Source organism: Astatotilapia calliptera, chromosome 7, assembly GCF_900246225.1.
Source record: "Astatotilapia calliptera chromosome 7, fAstCal1.2, whole genome shotgun sequence".
In the NCBI taxonomy this organism is placed as follows: domain Eukaryota; kingdom Metazoa; phylum Chordata; class Actinopteri; order Cichliformes; family Cichlidae; genus Astatotilapia; species Astatotilapia calliptera.
The window spans coordinates 52,290,087-52,309,844 of NC_039308.1; the positions used below are offsets into that span (position 1 = coordinate 52,290,087).

At 40.0% G+C, this 19,758-nt stretch overlaps 1 protein-coding gene across 1 annotated transcript; it reads right to left on the reverse strand.

Annotated features, from left to right (window-relative positions):
* Positions 1–12,113: 12,113 nt before the first annotated feature.
* On the reverse strand, positions 12,114–19,758 carry LOC113024955 (probable phospholipid-transporting ATPase IM). Its single transcript, XM_026172258.1, has 10 exons — positions 19,659–19,758; positions 19,307–19,431; positions 18,917–18,978; positions 14,961–15,019; positions 14,766–14,879; positions 14,579–14,677; positions 14,422–14,483; positions 12,748–12,820; positions 12,476–12,546; positions 12,114–12,330 (listed from the first exon to the last, which is right to left on the reverse strand). Exons 3-10 carry the CDS (start codon positions 18,948–18,950, stop codon positions 12,114–12,116), a joined length of 729 nt encoding a protein of 242 aa, XP_026028043.1. The 5' UTR covers positions 18,951–18,978; positions 19,307–19,431; positions 19,659–19,758.

Sequence of the window (19,758 nt, forward strand, 5' to 3'; positions counted from 1 at the left end):
CCCAGCCTCACGTGCTGCTTCCTGTCCGTCAGGAAGTCAGTGATCCACCGGCAGATGGGATCAGGCACATTCATCTGGGAAAGCTTGCCTCGGAGATGGTCTGGAAGGATGGTGTTGAAGGCAGAGCTGAAGTCCACAAACAGGATCCTGGCGTAGGTTCCTGGGGAGTCCAGATGCTGCAGGATGAAGTGTAGGGCCATGTTGATGGCGTCGTCTACAGACCTGTTGGCTCTATATGCAAACTGCAGGGGGTCCAGGAGGGGGGCCGTGAGGGTCTTGAGATGGGAGAGAACTAGGCGCTCAAATGACTTCATGACCACAATAAATATGAGATTAAAATACAAATGTGACAACTGCAGTGCATTTGCAGTTTGCATGAGCTAACACCCACATCATCAACAGTTGGAAAAGGTGAAATTATCAGCATATAAGAGATGCAACTTTCCCGTTCCTGACACATAAAAAACAAAACAAAAACAAAACACACCTGATTCAAATTTAGAGGTGATATTTATCTCCCCTTCAATATCATCTCTTTGTGCACCCCTGGACGTCTCTCAGTGCAATTTGACCATATCCACTTCTGGCTCTGCACCATGTCACAATGAACTTGAAATGATACAAAGAACATGTATCAACTTATTACATTTATCTCAGGAGCTGGGTTTCTGGCTATGACGCAGATACTGAATCAAGAGTTCAGCTGAAGAATCTGCAATGACCCAGTAGAGCAGGGCGATATGACCAAAAATATTTATCACGATATACATTTGAAAATTTGCAATAACTATATAACTGACGATATAATTGATACTAGACAAAATGCTTTACAACTCCACAGCTTTATTAGTGCAAAAAACCCCATCAATGTATTTTCACTTAAACAAGCAGCTGTTTTTTTATGTGCATTAAAGTTATATAAAAATGTAACAGTGCAAATGCAAATTCCTTGCTGACAGTTTAACCAAAAGTCGTTTCCAGTGGAAATTGGAAAACAAATCCTCAGCATAACCATGTATAATAGCCACAAAACTTAAAAAGAGGTTATACACATACAATACGGTAATATTATGTTGAAGCACAGTACGTACCGTATCACTCCGTGAGGCTCCTGCCTATGATAACCGTAATGCTCCGACAATCCATCAAGCGGTGCGGGTTCGTAGCTTAGCAAAGTCGTACTAAAACATTTGACAGATTGCTGAGCACCGTGTACGACATAAAATTGTTTCGAGGTCAGTAAACACAACCAGAATTCATACATAAGGCACACGGGATTATAAGGGGCCCTGTCGATTTTCAGAAAATTCAAAGGATTGATTTTAAGTGTGCCGTATTTTCCAAAAAACACGGTAATAACGACGGCCCGCTAGCATGCTCTACCAAAAATAGTGCTTTGTTGTGTATCTGACGGACGAAAGCCAAACCAGTTCCACACCACTGAAGTTGCAGCATCTTTACAAACCAATTCTGGTTCATCCGTTTCATTCAACGATCCGCTTTCGCCCTTCTCATTCTCCGCCGCCGCCATACTTTTTCCGCTATGTGCGTATGTAAACAAAGGCACTGCGCATGCGCGTTTTACCCATATTCTACGCGATATTTCATTTTCTTATCATTGCCCAACATTATACCGGTATTACCGTGAACGGTATGATATGGCCCAGCCCTATGACCCAGCTCAATAATGGCGCAGTAGGTAGGGAATATAAGCATGACGATGTTTTTTTTTTTTGATGTTCTCAAATATTGTACCCCATGAATTTGTCCACCATGTTTTCATTGCATAGTTCTGCACTAATGTCCTTTTTTTTGTCTTGCAGCACATTAGAAATGTGGGGGTATTTTTGGCCACACCAACACAACTGTAGCTCACCATGAGCAAGAGAACTTGCTTCCTACAATTTTCTCCTCCCTCCTAAAATGACATGCAAACCAAGTTTCTGGTTTGACACAATAGAGGCGATCCAGTGGGCATGACAGTGTACACATGCAAGTGGTCAGACTGCGATTTCCATGAGTAATCTAAAAATCATAGCCAAGGAGCGACTTTGAAGGGAACATCAGCCAAATAAAAATCAGGCAGCACTTCAAGTTCACCCACCCTATTGACTGATAGGCTCTAGTGCATTGTTTAACCTTAGTTTAATATATTCAGTCTTCTGACCAACAAACAGATGTTAAAAGTGTCATCTCATTTTATTAATAGTGTAAAATGTATCATGTAATATGAATAATAATAATGAAAATTTAAAACTTATCTTAAAGGCTTAATTGTTATTTTAAAATGATCTGCACAGCTATCCATGTGGTGTATCTGACTAACACATCCAAACCAATGGTCCACTGCTGCAGTCAGGTCAGCTCATCTGAAGCAAATTTCTTGGATGAGTAAAACAGCTCTTTACACCTGTGGTCCAGTTCTCATCAAATATGCAGTATGCATAATTGTCTGGCTGTACTATTTTTTGACTGTATTTTTTTTTAATTCAAACCCTGTGTGAAAAGGTGATTGCCCCCCCAAACCTAATAATTGGTTGAACCACCTTTAGCAGCAATAACTGCAATCAAGCATTTACAATAACTGGCAACGAGTCTTTGACTAGGCCACTCCAAAGTCTCCATTGTGTTTTTTTAAGCCATTCTGACGTGGATTTGCTGTGTGTTCTGGATCATTGTCCTGCTGCAGAACCCCAATGCATCAGCTTGAGCTTTTGAGCTTTTGTCTCGTCAGTCTGCAAAAAATATTTTTGGAAAATGTGAGATAAGGCTTTGTGCTCGTTTTGGCCAGCTGTTTTTTTCTCTTTGAACTCGCAAATCGATGCTATCATAGTCTCTTTATATTGTTGAATCAAGAACTCTGACCTTAACTGAAACACATGACGCTTGCAGTTCTTTAATGTTGTTCTGGGTTCTTTTGTGACCTCCTGGATGAGTTGTTGATGTGCTCTTTGAGAAATTTTGGTCAGCCGGTCCTGTTCCACTCCTGGGAAGCTTCACCAGTGTTCCAAGATTTTCCCATTTGTGTATAACGGCTCTCACTGTGGTTGAGAAATGCCTTTGTAAACCTTTCCAGACTTATAGATGCCATGACTTTGTTTCTCAGCTGTTTCTTTAGTTTGTGGCCTGAGGTGTTGCTTTTTGAGATCTTTTAGCTTACTTCACTTTGTCAGACAGCTTCTACTTAATTGATTTCTTGATTCATGTCTGTCAGTAATCAAATCTGAGTGTGTTTAGTGAAACTGAACTTTTTTTAAAAAAATCACAGTTAATTCATGATTTAACAAGAGGGGCAATTGCTTTTTTACAAAAGACCAGGTAGATTTGAACATTTTTCCCTTGATCAATTTCATTTAAAAACAGAATTTTGTATTTCTTGGGTTATGTTTGTCTAATAATAAAATTGTTTAAGTTGGTTTGAGTGTGCCTAATATCCAAAAACTAGAAAACCAGGAAGGGCTTTTTTACACCACTGTGTGTAGTGCTAGAACTAGCTTCCAGGACACACAAGTGTTCTTTTTACTTTTCTAGGCTTACTTTTCCCGAATCCTCACATCATCAGTCAGCACAATCAGTTCTTGGCATACACATAAACAGTTGGCAGTGTGCGAAGATGGCATTCCTCTCTTTTGGGGATTTCACTCCTGCAGGCATGATAGTGTGATTCACAGTTCATCTGACTGTAAGTCAAACTAAGGAGAGCGCAAGGTCAGAAGCAGTGACCACAGTCCCTGTGCTCAAATGTGCCAGCTTTCTTTTTTTTATTATTGTTGTTTGTTTGTTTTGGGTGGGTTTTTTTCTGTTGTTTTCCTTTATGGTCATCATAAATTTGAAATCTGAAATCTGTCAACCTGGCAAAGGCAGGCATAGGCAAGTGCCAAAACCGGGAAACAATCTCTTCATTTGCTCCACATCAAAAGAATGCACTGTGTGCAACATTAACAACTCTAAAGGGGACAGGAAAGAGATTAGTGAGGAGCTTAAAATGCAAGGCAGATAATGATGTCCTCGGTTTGCTTTGGAAAGATCCTTTGGAGCCAGCACCAGAGCAATCAAACAGGTCAATGAACTATAGAAAAAAATAGCCCCAAAAGCCCAGCAGGTTTCATCAGTCTCCCTTCAGTGAAAGCTGATCTCCTTCCTGACTCAGTGTATTAAACTTATGAACATTCGCATAATTCACGCTGCAATTTTACCTCTCGCTGATTGCTAAAATATATCCATTCAGTAAAAGTTGTTTCCCAGTTCACTTCATGATGACAGATAGATAATCCAAAGTGTATCAGAACCTCTGGTTCTGACAACAAGCCAATATTCCATGCTTAGCTGGGAAGGATTTACTGGGCTGACTGACGAAAGATGACTGGAGTGTTTCTGGGAGTTGCTATGTACGGTGGAAATGTCTGAGTAGTTCTGCTTGTTCTCCCTCATGTATGGACGTAGTTATTTTTCTAATAAAACCACTTGTGTCATGGATCCAAGCTACTGGGTTATTAATGCATGTAGGGCTGCTCAATTATGGCAAAAATGATAATCACGATTATTTTCACTGAAATTGAGATCACGATTATTTGACGATATTTATTTAACCCTTTAAGACCTACTATAGAACCAAGTCCACCAGAGCTTTTTTTTTTTTTTACATGCTGTAGTGCCATTTGTGGGAGCATTTCAAGTTGCTATACAACTGTTATAGCCCACATTTTACTAATATGTATGCATTAAGTCCATAGTAACTACATTAATTGCAAAAAAGTGCAATAAACTACAAAAAAAATTGAAAATCGCTTTTGTTTTGTTTACATATATTTCTTACAACAACAGGAAATTTATTTTGAGTGTCTTCATAGTTTTATTTTGGAGATACAGCAATTTTTATATATTGCAGGAAAAACAAAAAACAATCCTATGATGCAAATTTGCAAAGAAAACAGCATGTGCATCATTTCACTGTGGGAAGTGTTACGAACAGCTGATAGGAACGGCGAAGCGTGTTTCTGGAATATTATGTTTTTGTTGCTGCAAGCGCTTTTTATGCAATTTTTGCAAAGCTATATGTGGAACGAAACCGTGACCGAGGACAAGCTGATGGCATAAGATGTAAGTACAACTCCTCCGGTTTCATATGCAAAACAAATTATTGCGCTAGCTTACATGGTTCAGGTTCTACAGGGATTTAAAAATAGTTACGCAAAACGGAGCATGCTGCTCTGACCGGCTTTAAAGGGTTAACAATGACTTAAAAAAAATAATATAAAATAGTGTGCAACACCACTGAAGTTTTTTTTTAAACTGTCTTTTCAACCAACGGCAGTCACTCTCCAAATAACTTCTGCTTAGCTTTCCGAGCTTCCCTCGGGTCCTCTTAATCAGCGGTCTCCAACCTTTTTTGCGCCACGGACCGGTTTATGCCCGACAATATTTTCACGGAACGGCCTTTAAGGTGTCGCGGATAAATGAGGGAGGGGCTAATAATCGGCTCAGTCATTTTTAATGATCGTTGAAAGCCCAGATCGTAATCGTGATTAAAATTCGATTAATTGAGCAGCCCTAAATGCATGTGATTCAAAATGACCAGAAATACTTACAGAAAGCAAAAAATGGTGATGGGCCGATGGGACCGTGTAATACCTGTTGCCTGCAACTGCTTACCTGGAATAGATAACTCTGAAACACTGTCTCAGGCCATGCAGAGAGCTCCCTGTCAAATCAATATATTTTCCACCACTAGAAAGATGTTCAAGTCCTGTGCACGTCCTTATTTGTGCTCTTTTTGCCTAATGATTTACTAAGTGACAATGCTTTTGCGATTTTGACTTTGGGAAGTCAACATGACATTATGAAGTCACAATAGTTGTGTGGGTTGGTAGTCACTAACTTTTTCAGTTATGTTTAACTGCCTTTATTCAGTCAACCCACGACAGAGATGACAGAGATGGAGAGTGCCATTGTATACATGTATGAAGCAGTGGCGTTTCATCAGGACAAGACAAGCATTCAAGCAGTGCTTGTTTTGCCAAATGTAATAATGGGCATACATTAAAAAAGTACCCACGTAAGGCGATCTCCCACAGTACGGTCATAAAGTTCCTTGCCTGTCTGCGCACATCCTTTACATTAGTACCACGTTGTAGCTGCAGTTGGCTGTTGTCGCTGAAATCATGTTTTGTTTCACACTCAAAGGAAACTATATCTGTCTCCATTTTACAGGCATTTCCTTCTCCTATCAACAACAATTGAGCTGGGCAAGCTGAGATGCCGGCAGCTTTCCTCTGGGCATTTGTGGACTTTGGTGGTAAACTGATGGGAAACCTGTGTGCAAAGCAAGCTGGCTCTGCTTTCAGTCATCTTAGGTCAGTTACGATCTGCGCTTCGTGTGGAATCACAGGTAGCATTAGCAAGTAGGTGAGCTTCAGTGTTTTATCCTCGTTACAGATTGGTTTCTTTATGCTAACCACCATGGTAAATGGCCTGTATTTGTATAGCGCTTTACTAGTCCCTAAGGACCCCAAAGCGCTTTACACATCCAGTCATCCACCCATTCACACACTGGTGATGGAAAGCTACATTGTAGCTACACTGCACTGACAGAGGCGAGGCTGCCGGACACTGGTGCCACCGGGCCCTCTGGCCACCACCAGTAGGCAACGGGTGAAGTATCGTGCCCAAGGACACAACGACCGAGACTGTTCAAGCCGGGCCTCGAACCGGCAACCTTCCGATTACAAGGCGAACTCCCAACTCTTGAGCCACGATCACCCCATGGCCAGTAAGTGAAATGTAGAGAAAATGGAGTGTGAAAAATAATTAATAACTCCTCTAGTAGATTAGCAAGAAAAGCTGTGATGATGACGGAGAGGGGACAGCACCTCAGACCATGTCCAGTCAAATCAAACAGGCAAGTTATCTAGGTAAAGGGTCAGCAGCACTTTCAGATTAGCATCTGTGAGAAATCACTTGGTTGATTGACTGTAATAAGTTTAACCAGCTCCATTACGTTGCCCTCACAGGACAGATGAGCACTGTCTAGTTCTTTCCGCCACTATGCTGCTATAAGAGACGGATGCTTTCGCTGTGCTTATGCGTGCTTCATGCCTCTACCCTATTACTCACAAAAAGGCTGCAAATTAGCTTTCTCTTCTGGATTAAAATTAAGGAAACTGCATTAAAGACAAATGTGTTCATCTTACTGGACACTGGAAATGGATTTTGTGGGACAAAATGTCATTATGTGTGTGTTATTACCGTTTGGTGTGTTGTCCTCGACCTACGCGACTCATCAGGGCACAAAAGAGACGTGCAAAGTCATCTCTCACGGAGTTCAGACTTGGCAATAGTGAAGCATAATATAAATGTCAACTAAATATGAACATATCGGACTTAGTAAGACTGCCATCGGGACTTTTTTGGAGATGTGATGAAGGAGTACGTATCTGTGAGGGCTATTGTGTAGTGTTCATATGCAGCTGAATTATTCATGCAAAAGAACAGCAGAGTTTTATTATTTCTTTGTCAACTATTTAAAAAAAATTGATGTTTATAAGAAATTAAAAGAAAATTAAAGAACTGGTCATTAAATTAAACTTTAATTGACAATGTTGCCTTGTCATTTGAATTGGTGGCCCAAAGCATTCATACGGTCAACTACAACACCTTGAATTAAGGTTTTGTTGCACGAGTAGGTTTAATGACTTAAGATTTGATTCAGTCATTGGATAAAACTTCATGCACAAGTTTTTCAAGCATTTTAAATTATTTTGTCTTAACTATTTATTTAATTATTTACTTTCTCACTTTAATGCTCACTTCCTTGATATTGTACAATTTCATGGGCTGGGATCACACAGGCTGATGGTGTATTTAATCTCCCGCTTTTGCTGGCATGACAGTAAAAGGCCAAACCCAGATGTGGCTGTGATAGATTACTGAAGTGCCCTCTGCACTGTTTATCAGACCTCTTTCTTTTTTACTGCCTGCATCTACCAGGCTCACAGTAGTTAAATACTAAAGATAAAAGCATGTAGTGCTGGGCCCCACATAAAAACAGCCTCTCAGTTGATTTATTAAGCCGTCCTCCACCACCTCCACTGTGGCCTTGTGGTTCTCAAGGCCATAGGACAATGATGGCTGCCCTGCAACATGCCATGTATCTAGTGTTGTGCTGTATCCACTGACAGCTCTATCCACTGTGCCCCTGGCAATAATTGTCAGCTTATTAATGGCTTTTCTACTTTGATGCATTTTTCACATGTTGGTCGAACATGGAGCTACTTGAACATGTTCTTTAGGTGGCCGCCTGATGTTGTATGTATTCCACTCACAGTTTGTCGTGCCATAGATTGTTTCCGTTTCCTTTAATTCTAAAATTTAAAGGGGGTTCCTAATTGAATAAGGCATGGGGAACACCTCTCCTGCGTCCTGTGGTTGTTTAAAATGTGTTGCCTGTGGTTCTTTTCTCCATTTGATTGACATTTAGAGATAACAGCAGCTGAGGGAAGTACCTGTTTGCTCACAGTAAAGCAGGAGCAGGGTGGGCAGCCAAGAAAAAGAGACTTGAAAAGATAGACAATGTGATAGAGAGAAAATGGGAGGGCAAACTGAGATAACCTCAAGTCCTCCTCCGATGACACATGCTCCTATCTCTGACTAGGTCGATTATGATGACAGCAGCCTTTGCTCACCCGGGTTCAGCATCAGCATCACATTCCTCTGTCTGATGAAGACATGTGAATAAGAGACTTCTTGTTAAAGCAAAGAGGACGATTTTGAAAATTTCAAATGAAAGCCTTTGGTGTAATGCTTTTAAAGCCAGTTAAACATGTAAATACTATTTTATAAAGTGTTACTAGGAAGAAGCAAAAACAAAGAAAATCAATGCACAGGCCAAAATTTACATCTGAAATATCATACTGCAGTTCCAGCTTCCTGTCCCATGATACCCACAAGAAACCTGGCATGCACATTTAAAGCATGCTAGTCTTTAAATGTGCTGTAATGTTTCAGGATCAGTAATGAGTTAACTATAAATATAATAAGAATTTACAGCCTAATTAAAGCTACCTTCTTTTGGCTGTCATTAAATTACCATCAGGCAGGCAGATAACACAAAAATATCCTCTTTTATGTTCTTTATCTGATGTAAAGAAAAACCAAGGAATGAAGCGAAAACCAATTAGTGAGCCATGATTCTGGGGAATTTCACACCCCTCATATTCATTTCAAGTTATTTATTTAACATGGGCCAATGCAGTTAACCCAGTTCCAATATGGGGCATGTCGCTGATGTGCTGCACATAAAGTTTGTGGCTGTTGCTGATTTCCAACCTTTGACCCATGTTGGGTTTTTACATCTACAGTACACAATCAAAATTATAACCCCAATTACGTAAAACTACAATACACTATGAATATAAAACTTTTTTTAAAATTAGAAGCACCTAATAGTTTGCTTTAGGAAAAAAAAAACAATATTCCTTTATAATTGAAGTGAAAGAAAATTAATGAACAATGGTTGGTTTATGGAAGTCTCACGCTACGTGGATGTCTACTAAAGATAGCTTTGTGTGGCCAGTTGATAAGGACTCTGAGAAGAAGTTTGCTGAGAGTTTTATGACTCCATATTGTTCTACGACAATCCACTGCCAGATCTTTGATAATTCCACATCATCTGCATTATTAAGTTTTTGTGTTAATTATTACTGGGATCATGTTTGATCTCTTATAAATATGACGTACATGCTGTCCTCATCTGGAGAAATATTTTCTAATGCCAAACCCCTAGTTAATGAGTGGCCACAGTAAGAGATTGTGTTACAGAATAAATGCTGAATGAAACCACATTTAAAAGACATTTAATATTCTGTCATCAACTTGAGTGGCAAGGGCTTAGACATCAGTTTTCAATATTTCACTGTGTGCTCAAGCCTTGGCACTACACGAGACTTGGATGTTGTGACTGTGTGATCGTGGCGTAACCCCAGCATTAATGTTGTCACATTTGTCTGTATTTGTATGCATTTTGTGAATTTAAAAAAAGTAACATCATTCAACCAAGATTGCTTCTGTTATTGAACTGTTGGCCACACATTTGTAACTTATAAAAAAAAACAATGAAGGGCACTGAAAGAGTGGAAGTATATATGCATACACAGTCGTGAAGCTTTTACATATCAGGACCAGAGATGGGCAGTAACGCGTTACTGTAATCCGATTACTTTTTTCAGTAACGAGTAACGTAAGGGATTACTATTGCAAAAACGATTTTTTTGCAGAATGTTTCATGACAGTGACGTAAGCGAGTGCGACGTTCGTGACAACAGCTGTGTGCAGATCAACAATGGATCATATGAGTGTGGGAGAGAGTATGAGCGTGCAGCGTTTAAAGCGTGGAAGTACTGACCTTACTTTGAGTTTGATTCCATAAAAAGTGACAAAAACATTAGTCTCCGCTGTGCGTGGGAAGAAAACTTCTTTTACAGCGAAAAACCCCTAAACTTCCGAGCAAGCACCGAGTGCGCTATGACGTAATGGGAAACTCACAGAGAAACTCGCGGATTCTTCAACTGACCGCTGCACACCTGCACCAGGGTAAACCTCCGCCTACCCCACTCCTGCTTTACAGGTGAAAATAGAGCAACAGGACCGCTGAGTCTTTGACTTTATTTATTTTCTGCTGTGTTTTACTTGCATCTATTTGAAAGAGTGAGTGTAAACACAAAAAATATTTTATTTTATGTGCTGGAATGTGCAGAAAATACGGTTTAAATATTAAACAAATTCTTCCAGTCAGAGAATATTGCCATATAATTAAATTTGCTTGATGCATAAAATAGAAGATTAAAACTAATAAAACCACGTTTTAAAAAAGAGGCTCTTCCATTTGATTACATTTTGTAGTGATAGATTGCAGAAAAGTAGAATTGGCTGAAAGATCTATCGCTTTATCACCTATTCAGGTTGTAATCGTGTTTTTAAAAAGTAACTAAGTAACTAAGTAATTAATTATTTTTGAAAATAAGTAATTAGTAAAGTAATGGGATTAATTTTTTGGGAAAGTTTGCTCTCCAACGCATGTAGTTAAAAAGCACTCAGTGTGAGATTGGGTGAATGTGGGGATGTTGGTATAGAGCGCTCTCAGTACTCTGGGAGAGAGAGCAAAGCGCTAATAAGAATCGGTCCAGTCCATGTTTTTCTTAGAAAGAAGTCGCCTTCCTCTTTACAAATATGCCACATGTGTTCAGTCTTTTCTAATTGTCCCTTCATGGAACTTTAAACATTTAACGAGATTATTGAGTTTTATAGCTTTTAAAGAGGTGACCACACGCTTATGATCAGTTATTCAAGTGTATTACATTCGCAGGTCATGGCTGTTACTTACCTTCTGAATTCCTTTGGAAGCAGGAGTGGTGTACTTGTGTTCTTTTTTCCCCTCACACTGGCTGTTGTTTATCTGAAGCTTCGTTAACTTAAGTTAAGATCAAATGATTTTTATGATGCCCTTATTATTAAAACCTTAAAATTGAAAGAAGGTATTCATATTTTTTTATATGACCATATATTTCATAAATCGATGTCTGCAAACATGTCTCAGTCTCAAGAGTTCTTCTGCAGCTCGATGGCATTTGTACATTACATCACCTTCATGTTCACAGTAAGTGATTCTATTACTTCTATTCTATTACTTACTATTGATTCTATTATTCATACCTTTTATATTTCAGCGATTCACATTTTAATTTCTGTCCTGTTGCTTTTTTTTGTTCAGGGAAATTTAACACCTTTTCAGCAGCAGTAGACGCGGCGTCGGTACATGATTAGAATCTTTTAGCCCAACCGCAACCACCACTGCCTCACCACCACTGCCACAGACCTTCGAAGGAATAGATCACCTCCAAATATCATGTTATGCAACCTTTAAACAACTGCAGATTTCTCTCTCTCTGCCTCTTTCTTGAGAGACATGGGACCACAAGCGTGCCTGGAGGCCATATGCAGATGATGGTCTGTCAGTTTGCGGACCCATGGTCAGGCCATCATGATGACATTTGCACTCCAAGAATGTCTGTAGCACTCATTCTCAACCATCTTTCCACCCTCAGCTTGAGCAATGTAGGCTAATTCTCCCCCTGCAGAATGCGGATTGTTATGAGGGATTGCTCATTCAGTATGTTTGTTAGACCACAGTACTCCCTCTTTAGGTAAGCCTTTTTTCTTTGTGGTGCATGCAGTTCAGTGATATATAGTCTTGGCAAATCAAAGTCCATCAGTTTAGAAATGTCTCCTAAATCTGAGGTAACGGTTAAAGCCTGACGGACTTTTAGATTGGTCTCTCTGGAGGGAAGAAAAAGGAAGACAAAGAAAAGTTGGCTATTTTTGCTAAACGTCAAATTAAATATACGCATGCACTTTTTGTGCTCATATGAATGTCTTGTGCAATTGCTCCCATCTTACTTTTCATACCTTGCGCAGAACTTACCCATCTAGCTCTGCAGTCTCAACATAGCACAGACCATAAGGCTCACTGCTACAGAGAAGGAGGATGTCTGCCTGTGTGTGAATCCAATACAAAATACTCAGCAGTGGAAAAAAAGGCAATAAATCAATTTCTGCATCACTGAACCTGCAACAGCACTTAACTGGCCCCATTTCTCCCAAAAGAACCTATTTTCTTTACTATATGTTAATCTAAAAGGCTGATATTACAGTCTAGCATGTAGTGTGACAGTGTCGTAGCAATGCTTTACTCACAGCAACAAACTGATTGTTCTCTAGTTTGATGATATCCCCTACTCGAACGTTCATCCATTTTTCATTCTGCAAACTTGAAAAACAGGAAACACAAAAGGTTAGGAATAGCTGTAAATGTAGCCTCTGCAGGAAAGCATCTACAAATCCAATTCCAGAGTTGAGTTGGGACGCTGCCCAAAATGTAAATAATCACAGAATGCAATGATTCCAAAATGGGAAGTGCACGTGGTAAAATCTAAGCAGACCTGATTTTTCCTGTCCATGTTAAGACAGCAGTCCATTATTAATGTCTCATATTACCACGATACACCAAATCCCCCCATAAAGCATGTCTTCTCTTCATTCTGAAACAGTTTGACTTTTGTCTCCAGCAGAAACAGTAACAGAGTTACAGTTATTTAATAAGTGCTCAAAGGTGCCCATGGTAAATAAAGGATTGACTGAAACATTTTTGTATTTCATGAAAAATATTAGCTTCTTTGGAATTCAGTGTCAGCAACACGTCTTTAAAAAACTTAAGATGTGATCAACAAAGGCCAGAGAGGTAAGTGGTGCTAAACTGAAATAGCTGGAGGAAGATTTTGATTTGGCAGCAAGTCAGTAACATGAAAAGACATCTTAGAGAGGCAGAGTTTCTCAGAAGTAAAGACAGGCGGAGGTTGACCAAAGTACAAAAATAACAAAAAACTTAAAAATAATGTTCCTCCACATAAAGTTGTGAAGACTTTAACATCATCTACACACATAATATCATCAAAAGATTCAGAGTATCTGGAGAAATCTCCAGGCCACAGATCAATACTGTATGTCTGAGATCTATAGGCCTTCAGATGCCACTGCATTAAAACAGGTGTGATTCTCTCATGGAGGTCACTGTGTGGGCTCAGAAACACTTCCAGAAATCACTGTCTATGAACACAGTTCACCGTATCACCCACAAATGCAGGTTAAAGCTCGATCACACGAAGCAGACACGCCTCTGTCTCTTGGAGGCAAATCTCATTCAAAATGGACTGAAGCAAAGTGGAAAACTATTCTTTGGTCAAATGAATCAAAAATGGAAATTATTTTTGGAAAACACGGACGCCACATCCTTTGGTCTAAAGAGCAGAGGGACCATCCGGCTTGTTATCACTGAGTTCAAAAGCATGCATCTCTGATGGCAGCGCATCAGTGCCTATAGAACTGGCAGCTTTCACATCTGGAAAGGCAACAGAAGGACTGAAAGATACATAAAGGTCTGCTGCAACAGCATGACATCATAATAGAAGAGTCTGGGTTGCTGATCTGGCATGCCGGCAGTCCAGACCTTTCACTAATTTCATATATTTGGCGCATTATGAATTGAAAAATACAACAAAGCTGACAAGAATGGGATATTCCTCTCCCGAAAGTCCATCAGCTGGACTCCTCACTTCCCAGACATTTATGAACTGTTGTTAACAGAAGAGTGGATGCTACACAGTTGTAAACACAGCCCGTCATAACCTTTTTATCCTTGTTGCTGTCATCAAATTCGACACCGTCTTGTTTTGTTTTCTTAAAGTTTCCTCTTAAATATTTTCTCAGCTGAAACATTTGATCGGTTTTTATTGCATTCTGTTTATTTACATTTTACATACACATCCCAACTTTTTCAGAACTGGGTGTGTAAATGACAACGTCATAGAGTACCTTCCTCTGATGAGAACCTGTGACTGCCGGTTGTTGACTTGTTGGTCGCTCTTGTATCGGAACTGAAATTTTTAAAAAAGGGGGTTACAAATTTGAAGAAGAGACGTAAAAAGAATAGCATTCAAACAAATTGTAAGAGATAAACAATGAAACTAACATAGTCATCTGTGGCGTCCTTAACAGCCGTGATCACGAGCACAAAAACCAAAGGCACGATGGTTGTGAACCAGGACAGGGAGGATATTTCTGGAATTAGCTGTGAACAAAGTTTGCATTAGCCCTCTTTGTTTCCTACATCAATCAAATTATAGTTTAATGACACAATCAGTAGCACTTTTTCCTACCTGCAGTATTAAGAGCACTGAGAAGTAAGCGTTTGCCACCCTCTGGAACTGCTCAAACAAGTTGATGGGCAGGAAGGTGAAGATATTGTACTTTGAGGTTTTGATGCGATTATCCTGAAGATTCACATCATTAGAAACAGCGCCGATGAAACCCCACAGCCAACACTTAAAGCAAATTTAATGCAGGTAACTTACGGCATAAGAGAACCTGTCATTGTAGTCCCACGCGTTGGCTTTCACGCGGCGCTCTTTCTCTACAGAGAAGACAACACAGAGGAAAGGAGAACTTAAAGTAAGAGCTCCTTATTCTAAAGTCTGCCTCTCACACACATAGCAGAACAAATTTAACATCAATATGAGATTTTGACCATTTGCCTATATTTCTTTCCGTTTAAAATCCTAAAATACTTTTTTTCCTTTCAGACTGCCCTAACATTTATTTTCCTTCCAAATCACCTCTTGAAATGAGAGCAAAATCCTAAAGAAAGCTTAGTTAGCTTAGGGTAAAGTTTCATAACTGTGTATTTTATCTTTCTTTTTTTTTTTTATTCTCAAGATGAACACAGTAATTTGTCTTAGATTGATTTTTTTTCTTTTGCTCTTTATTTATTGTAAGAGAAGGGACACAGAGGTCTCGGTTCACTTATCTGCAAATAAAAGGATGATTTATTTATGAAGAGACAAAGTAAAAGACTGTTTCAAGCACCAGCATGTTCCTCTGGTGTGGTGATTATTGAAGATAAGGATGATGAAACCTTTTCCTACATTGCAGTATTTCACAAAGTATTACATGATCAAGCCAGCAAACCCCGTGATGTTGCAATGTCCCACTTTTAGTTAAGCTTTAGGAAGCTTGACTGTGGTTGATAAAACCTCCTTTTAAAAAAAAGTTTGACTATATTTACAATGGAGAGCTCACTCTCACGCTGGTACAAGAAGAGGTCATTCTTTGATTAGCACATGTTTTTTAATTATTTCTCCATTAAATTGTTAGCAACTTCTTTGATTACTATATCTACATAAGGTTCTAAGTCTTATTTCCTAAACTTTGAATAAGAGCTTCATTGAGGGATAAAGATGGAGACAGATCTTTAATTCATATCTTTATATGTATTAAAACAGACATCCTTATTTTTAGCTCCAAATAAATCTTGTACTTGTAAGAAATTTTATAGGCTGAATGGAGCACCCCCACCAAATTGTGGGTAAATTTGTGTTTGGTTGATTCAAACACACTTTCTTTGTTGAAAAAAAAAATTTGCTCTGGGAAATCGATTTTATATTATTGGAAAGGCTGTTTATTCCCCTTTAAATAGTGCCACATTTGTAAAGAACAAGCTGGGTTGAGCAGCAGAGTTGAGTATGTGGGTTACGCCCATTAAAAACTTGCCAGTTCTTCTTTGCCAATGCCAAACAGCTTATTCTGCTATTGATTCTCAGCAGCCTCAGTAGCATGATGTGGAAGGACACAGCCACAACAGCCTGGCACCTTCTCCTCACACTGTAGGATGGAAGTCTATTCTTCAACCAACATTTTTCACAAGTCAGCCAGTGTGGTTGTGTTGGTCACTCTGGGATGAAGCGCACACCCAAGCTGATCCCACAATGGAGTTGAAGTCAGGACTGCAGACAGGTAATTTCATCCTCTCCACTCACAAATTCTGGAGGTAGTCTCTGTTAAACCCCAATCTGTGGGAGACCCATTATCATCTTGAAGGACAGACTTCAGTCCCAGACTGTGGAGATATGAGATTGCCACTAGTTGCACGATTTCAACTTGATATCTCTCTGCATTGAGAATGCCTCCAAGGATGGCAAGCCTTGTTTTTCTAGTAGTGAGGTCTTTTCCAGATTGTCCGGGTAGAGACCTTTAACCATATAGTCCTGAAAACCTTGATTGCAAATCTGTGGAAGACTGCCAACAGGGTGCTGACAGGGTGAGGAAACAGTCTTCTTATGTTCTTGGGAAGCCCACTTCCAGCTTGTCACATTCCCTATTATATAGAACTGGGTCATAAATTTGAAGGGCTCACTCCAAATAATGGTGCAACTTGTTTTTGTGGAACACCGGCTTGAAATTGTCCAGTGGCACGGGCGCTATGCACATCAGTCAATCATGGCGCTTTGGGAGTGAGAACGGGTTGGTACCAGAAGCTCAAAACAAGAGTCAATAGCAGAATAAGCTGTTTGGCATAGGCAGAGAAGATGTGGCAAGTTTTTCGTGGGCACAACCCACACATTCAACTCTGCTGCTCAACCCGCAAATACAAATCTGGCAATAAACAGGCTTCCCAATGATATAAGATTTATTGACAAGAAGCAGAATTGTAACAACAAAGAAATAATTGACCAAACACAAATTTCCCTACTTTTTGTGCAAAGTTTAGTTCAAAAACTCCTTTGCAAAAATTCAGCTACTCCAACACACTTGGAAACTGTAAAGTGAGAAGACTAGAAAGGCTCTTGTAAGTTAATGTAAAACTCGCTAGCGGTTCACTTAGCTTCACACTGATGGTGGAAACGAGAAAAGGGAAGCCTTTACTTTGACAAAATGAAATAAAATCCTACCAGCCCCTCAAAAGCTCATCAGTCAACATGATACAACATGTTTAACTAATCTATCAAATTAAAGTGCACACCCTTTTTTCTCAGAAGCTCAAAAAACCCTTCTCTACCACTTCTTAGTGAAATTGTCATGCAGTTTCACTCATCTTTTCATCCTGCGTTCCATGCTTCTCATGAGCAAGACTTGTGACATCTATAGAGGGATAAAGGGATTAACCATGGCATATTAAAAAAGGCTGACTTCGTAAAAGCTACTTTCAGTTGCTCCCTTATTCACAAGGGGTCACAGCAGCAGGTAGCTCTACATATTTGATTTGGCAGCATTTTAATGTCTGATGTCCTTCCTGACCCACCCCAAAGGGATTTGCGTCTCCGCCCAGGATCGAGCACTTGCCAAGTGAAACTACAAACCTCTAAACTTGATAAAGTTTCAAATGATGCCTTTTTGCGTGCGTCTACTTCAAACACACCTTGTCTTGGCCTGCCCGTCTTACCCAACAGCTGAAGACTTCATTTCCCAACTTTGACATTCTTCTCATGGCTCATACATAAACACAATGCATTAAGGGTCATTAATATGTCTGGTCACCCTTTCTAATCAGTCTCGATGTGAAAAATGTTGACTCTCAAACAAGAGCCGGTGTATTTCCCGCAAATGCTGAGATCATTTATCAGAGCATTTTAACTTTTCACACAAAGCCGCTCCCGAAAGAGCATGTACGCTGACAGATCTGCTGTTTCCAAACAAGGTTAAAACATTGTTGAATTATGCATAACGCACCCGCACAGAGCTGCAAAAGGATAGAGCATCTACCACGACAGCTGGGATCATCCTGCTATCACTTACTATGATACTTAATTATTAAGGGAGGCCACTATTGTTCAAACCATTTGGTCTGCTTAAGCATATAATTAGGGAAATATTTCAATTTTATTTTCAGGGAATTTCAGTGGACTTAAAGAGAGATGCAAGTCTGAACAGCTTACAGTGAAATGATTCAGGAAATATTTCAGGTAGTCAGTCACTCTGAGGACTCTAACAGTAATACGGGAAGCATTAAGATGAGCTGTCTCGCTAGCAATGCCACATCTTTCTTCCTAAAAGGATAATTACACCTATTGTTGAGGAATTGAAATCCCATCTAAAGTGCAAGGAGCATAAGGTCACCTTGCGTTATGTGTGTAATGTTGCGCTCAAGGATGCCGCAGATGACAAACATGCAATCTGCATACACAGAGCACATGAAGAGCACAGATAACGTAGGCGCACACCAGCACAGAGAAAGAGACAAGTTATATTAAAGTGCACACTCTTTTTTTCCTCAGATTTCATCTTTCCCATCTTTCCAAAGCAGCACTGCACCATAGAGAACATCTGCGAAGTGAGGAAGGCACAAGCTCCGCCTTCTGCTTTTAAAAGTAAAAAAAACAACAACACTTATGTGAAAAAAAAAATATGTGCAACTCGCCTGCCTGAAACCTCACAGTTTAACTGCATTTTTGTCCTACTTTTAAGACATCCTCACTGTGGAATGTATTGTAATGTTGTTATAAAGAAATCAATTACAACTACAAATCAGTCTTACCAACATGAGGTTTTCTTCTCCAGAATGTCTCCATCTTCTCCTGGGACCTCCCGAGGATTTCCCTGAAAGGCAGATGGAGGACCCAGGCTTAACAAACAATAAACCCTGCACTGGCAGAGGTGTAGGAAAGAGCAATAAATGCACCATAATGGCATTACATGTGACTGTTTATCAAGGCGCTTTTAAACTGCAGGTGCAAGCAGCAGAAGGCAAATCCTCAGTGGACTGTGTCTCCTTGGGGTTTCCAGGTGAGGTGTAACCCCTGGCTGAAGTGCACATCTAGGCTCTTTGTTTTCAAAAGAAGGGGCCTGTCTTTATGGAAGTTTTCTCTATCTGTGCGTAGAATAAAACACAAACGGTGAAGTGTGACCGCATTTATCCACTTCTTACCTTGCACAGGTTTCTCACAGGCGCAGACTTGTGTTATCTCCATGTATCCTGTTATTTACCCGCGACCATTTATTTCAAGTAGCGCCTTCCGCTGATTTTTTCGAAGCAGACCCTATCGCCTCTTCCTGAACAGAAATCATCAGAGATAAAAACACACACAAAAAAAAGCAGTTCAGCTGTGGTGATGGTGCTGATGTCGCTGTTGCGGTTAGAAGCTTGCTAATAATAATAAAGAAAACAGGACGTGGGCTGTGAGGATGGTGCAGGCAGGCAACCATCAGCAGCCCCGCTCTTCTGAAACAAATGAGCGGAGAAATAACGAGGCAGCAGGAATCAGCCGACGATCACTCACCAAGAACCGCGACATGGTGATGAAGCTGCAGCCCTCTTCTTCTGGGAGAAGTAGAAGTGAGTGAGTGTGCGCTGCAATGAACACCTCTTTCTCTCCCCCT

Excerpts from the sequence above, each read along its gene's own strand:
- LOC113024955 (XM_026172258.1), bottom strand. The coding sequence starts at position 18,950 with ATGGAGACATTCTGGAGAAGAAAACCTCATGTTG. Across the intron at positions 15,020-18,916 it reads GAGAAGAAAACCTCATGTTG|AGAAAGAGCGCCGCGTGAAA; the intron begins GTAAGACTGATT and ends TCTTCTCTGTAG. Across the intron at positions 12,331-12,475 it reads GAGACTGCAGAGCTAGATGG|AGAGACCAATCTAAAAGTCC; the intron begins GTAAGTTCTGCG and ends TCTTCCCTCCAG.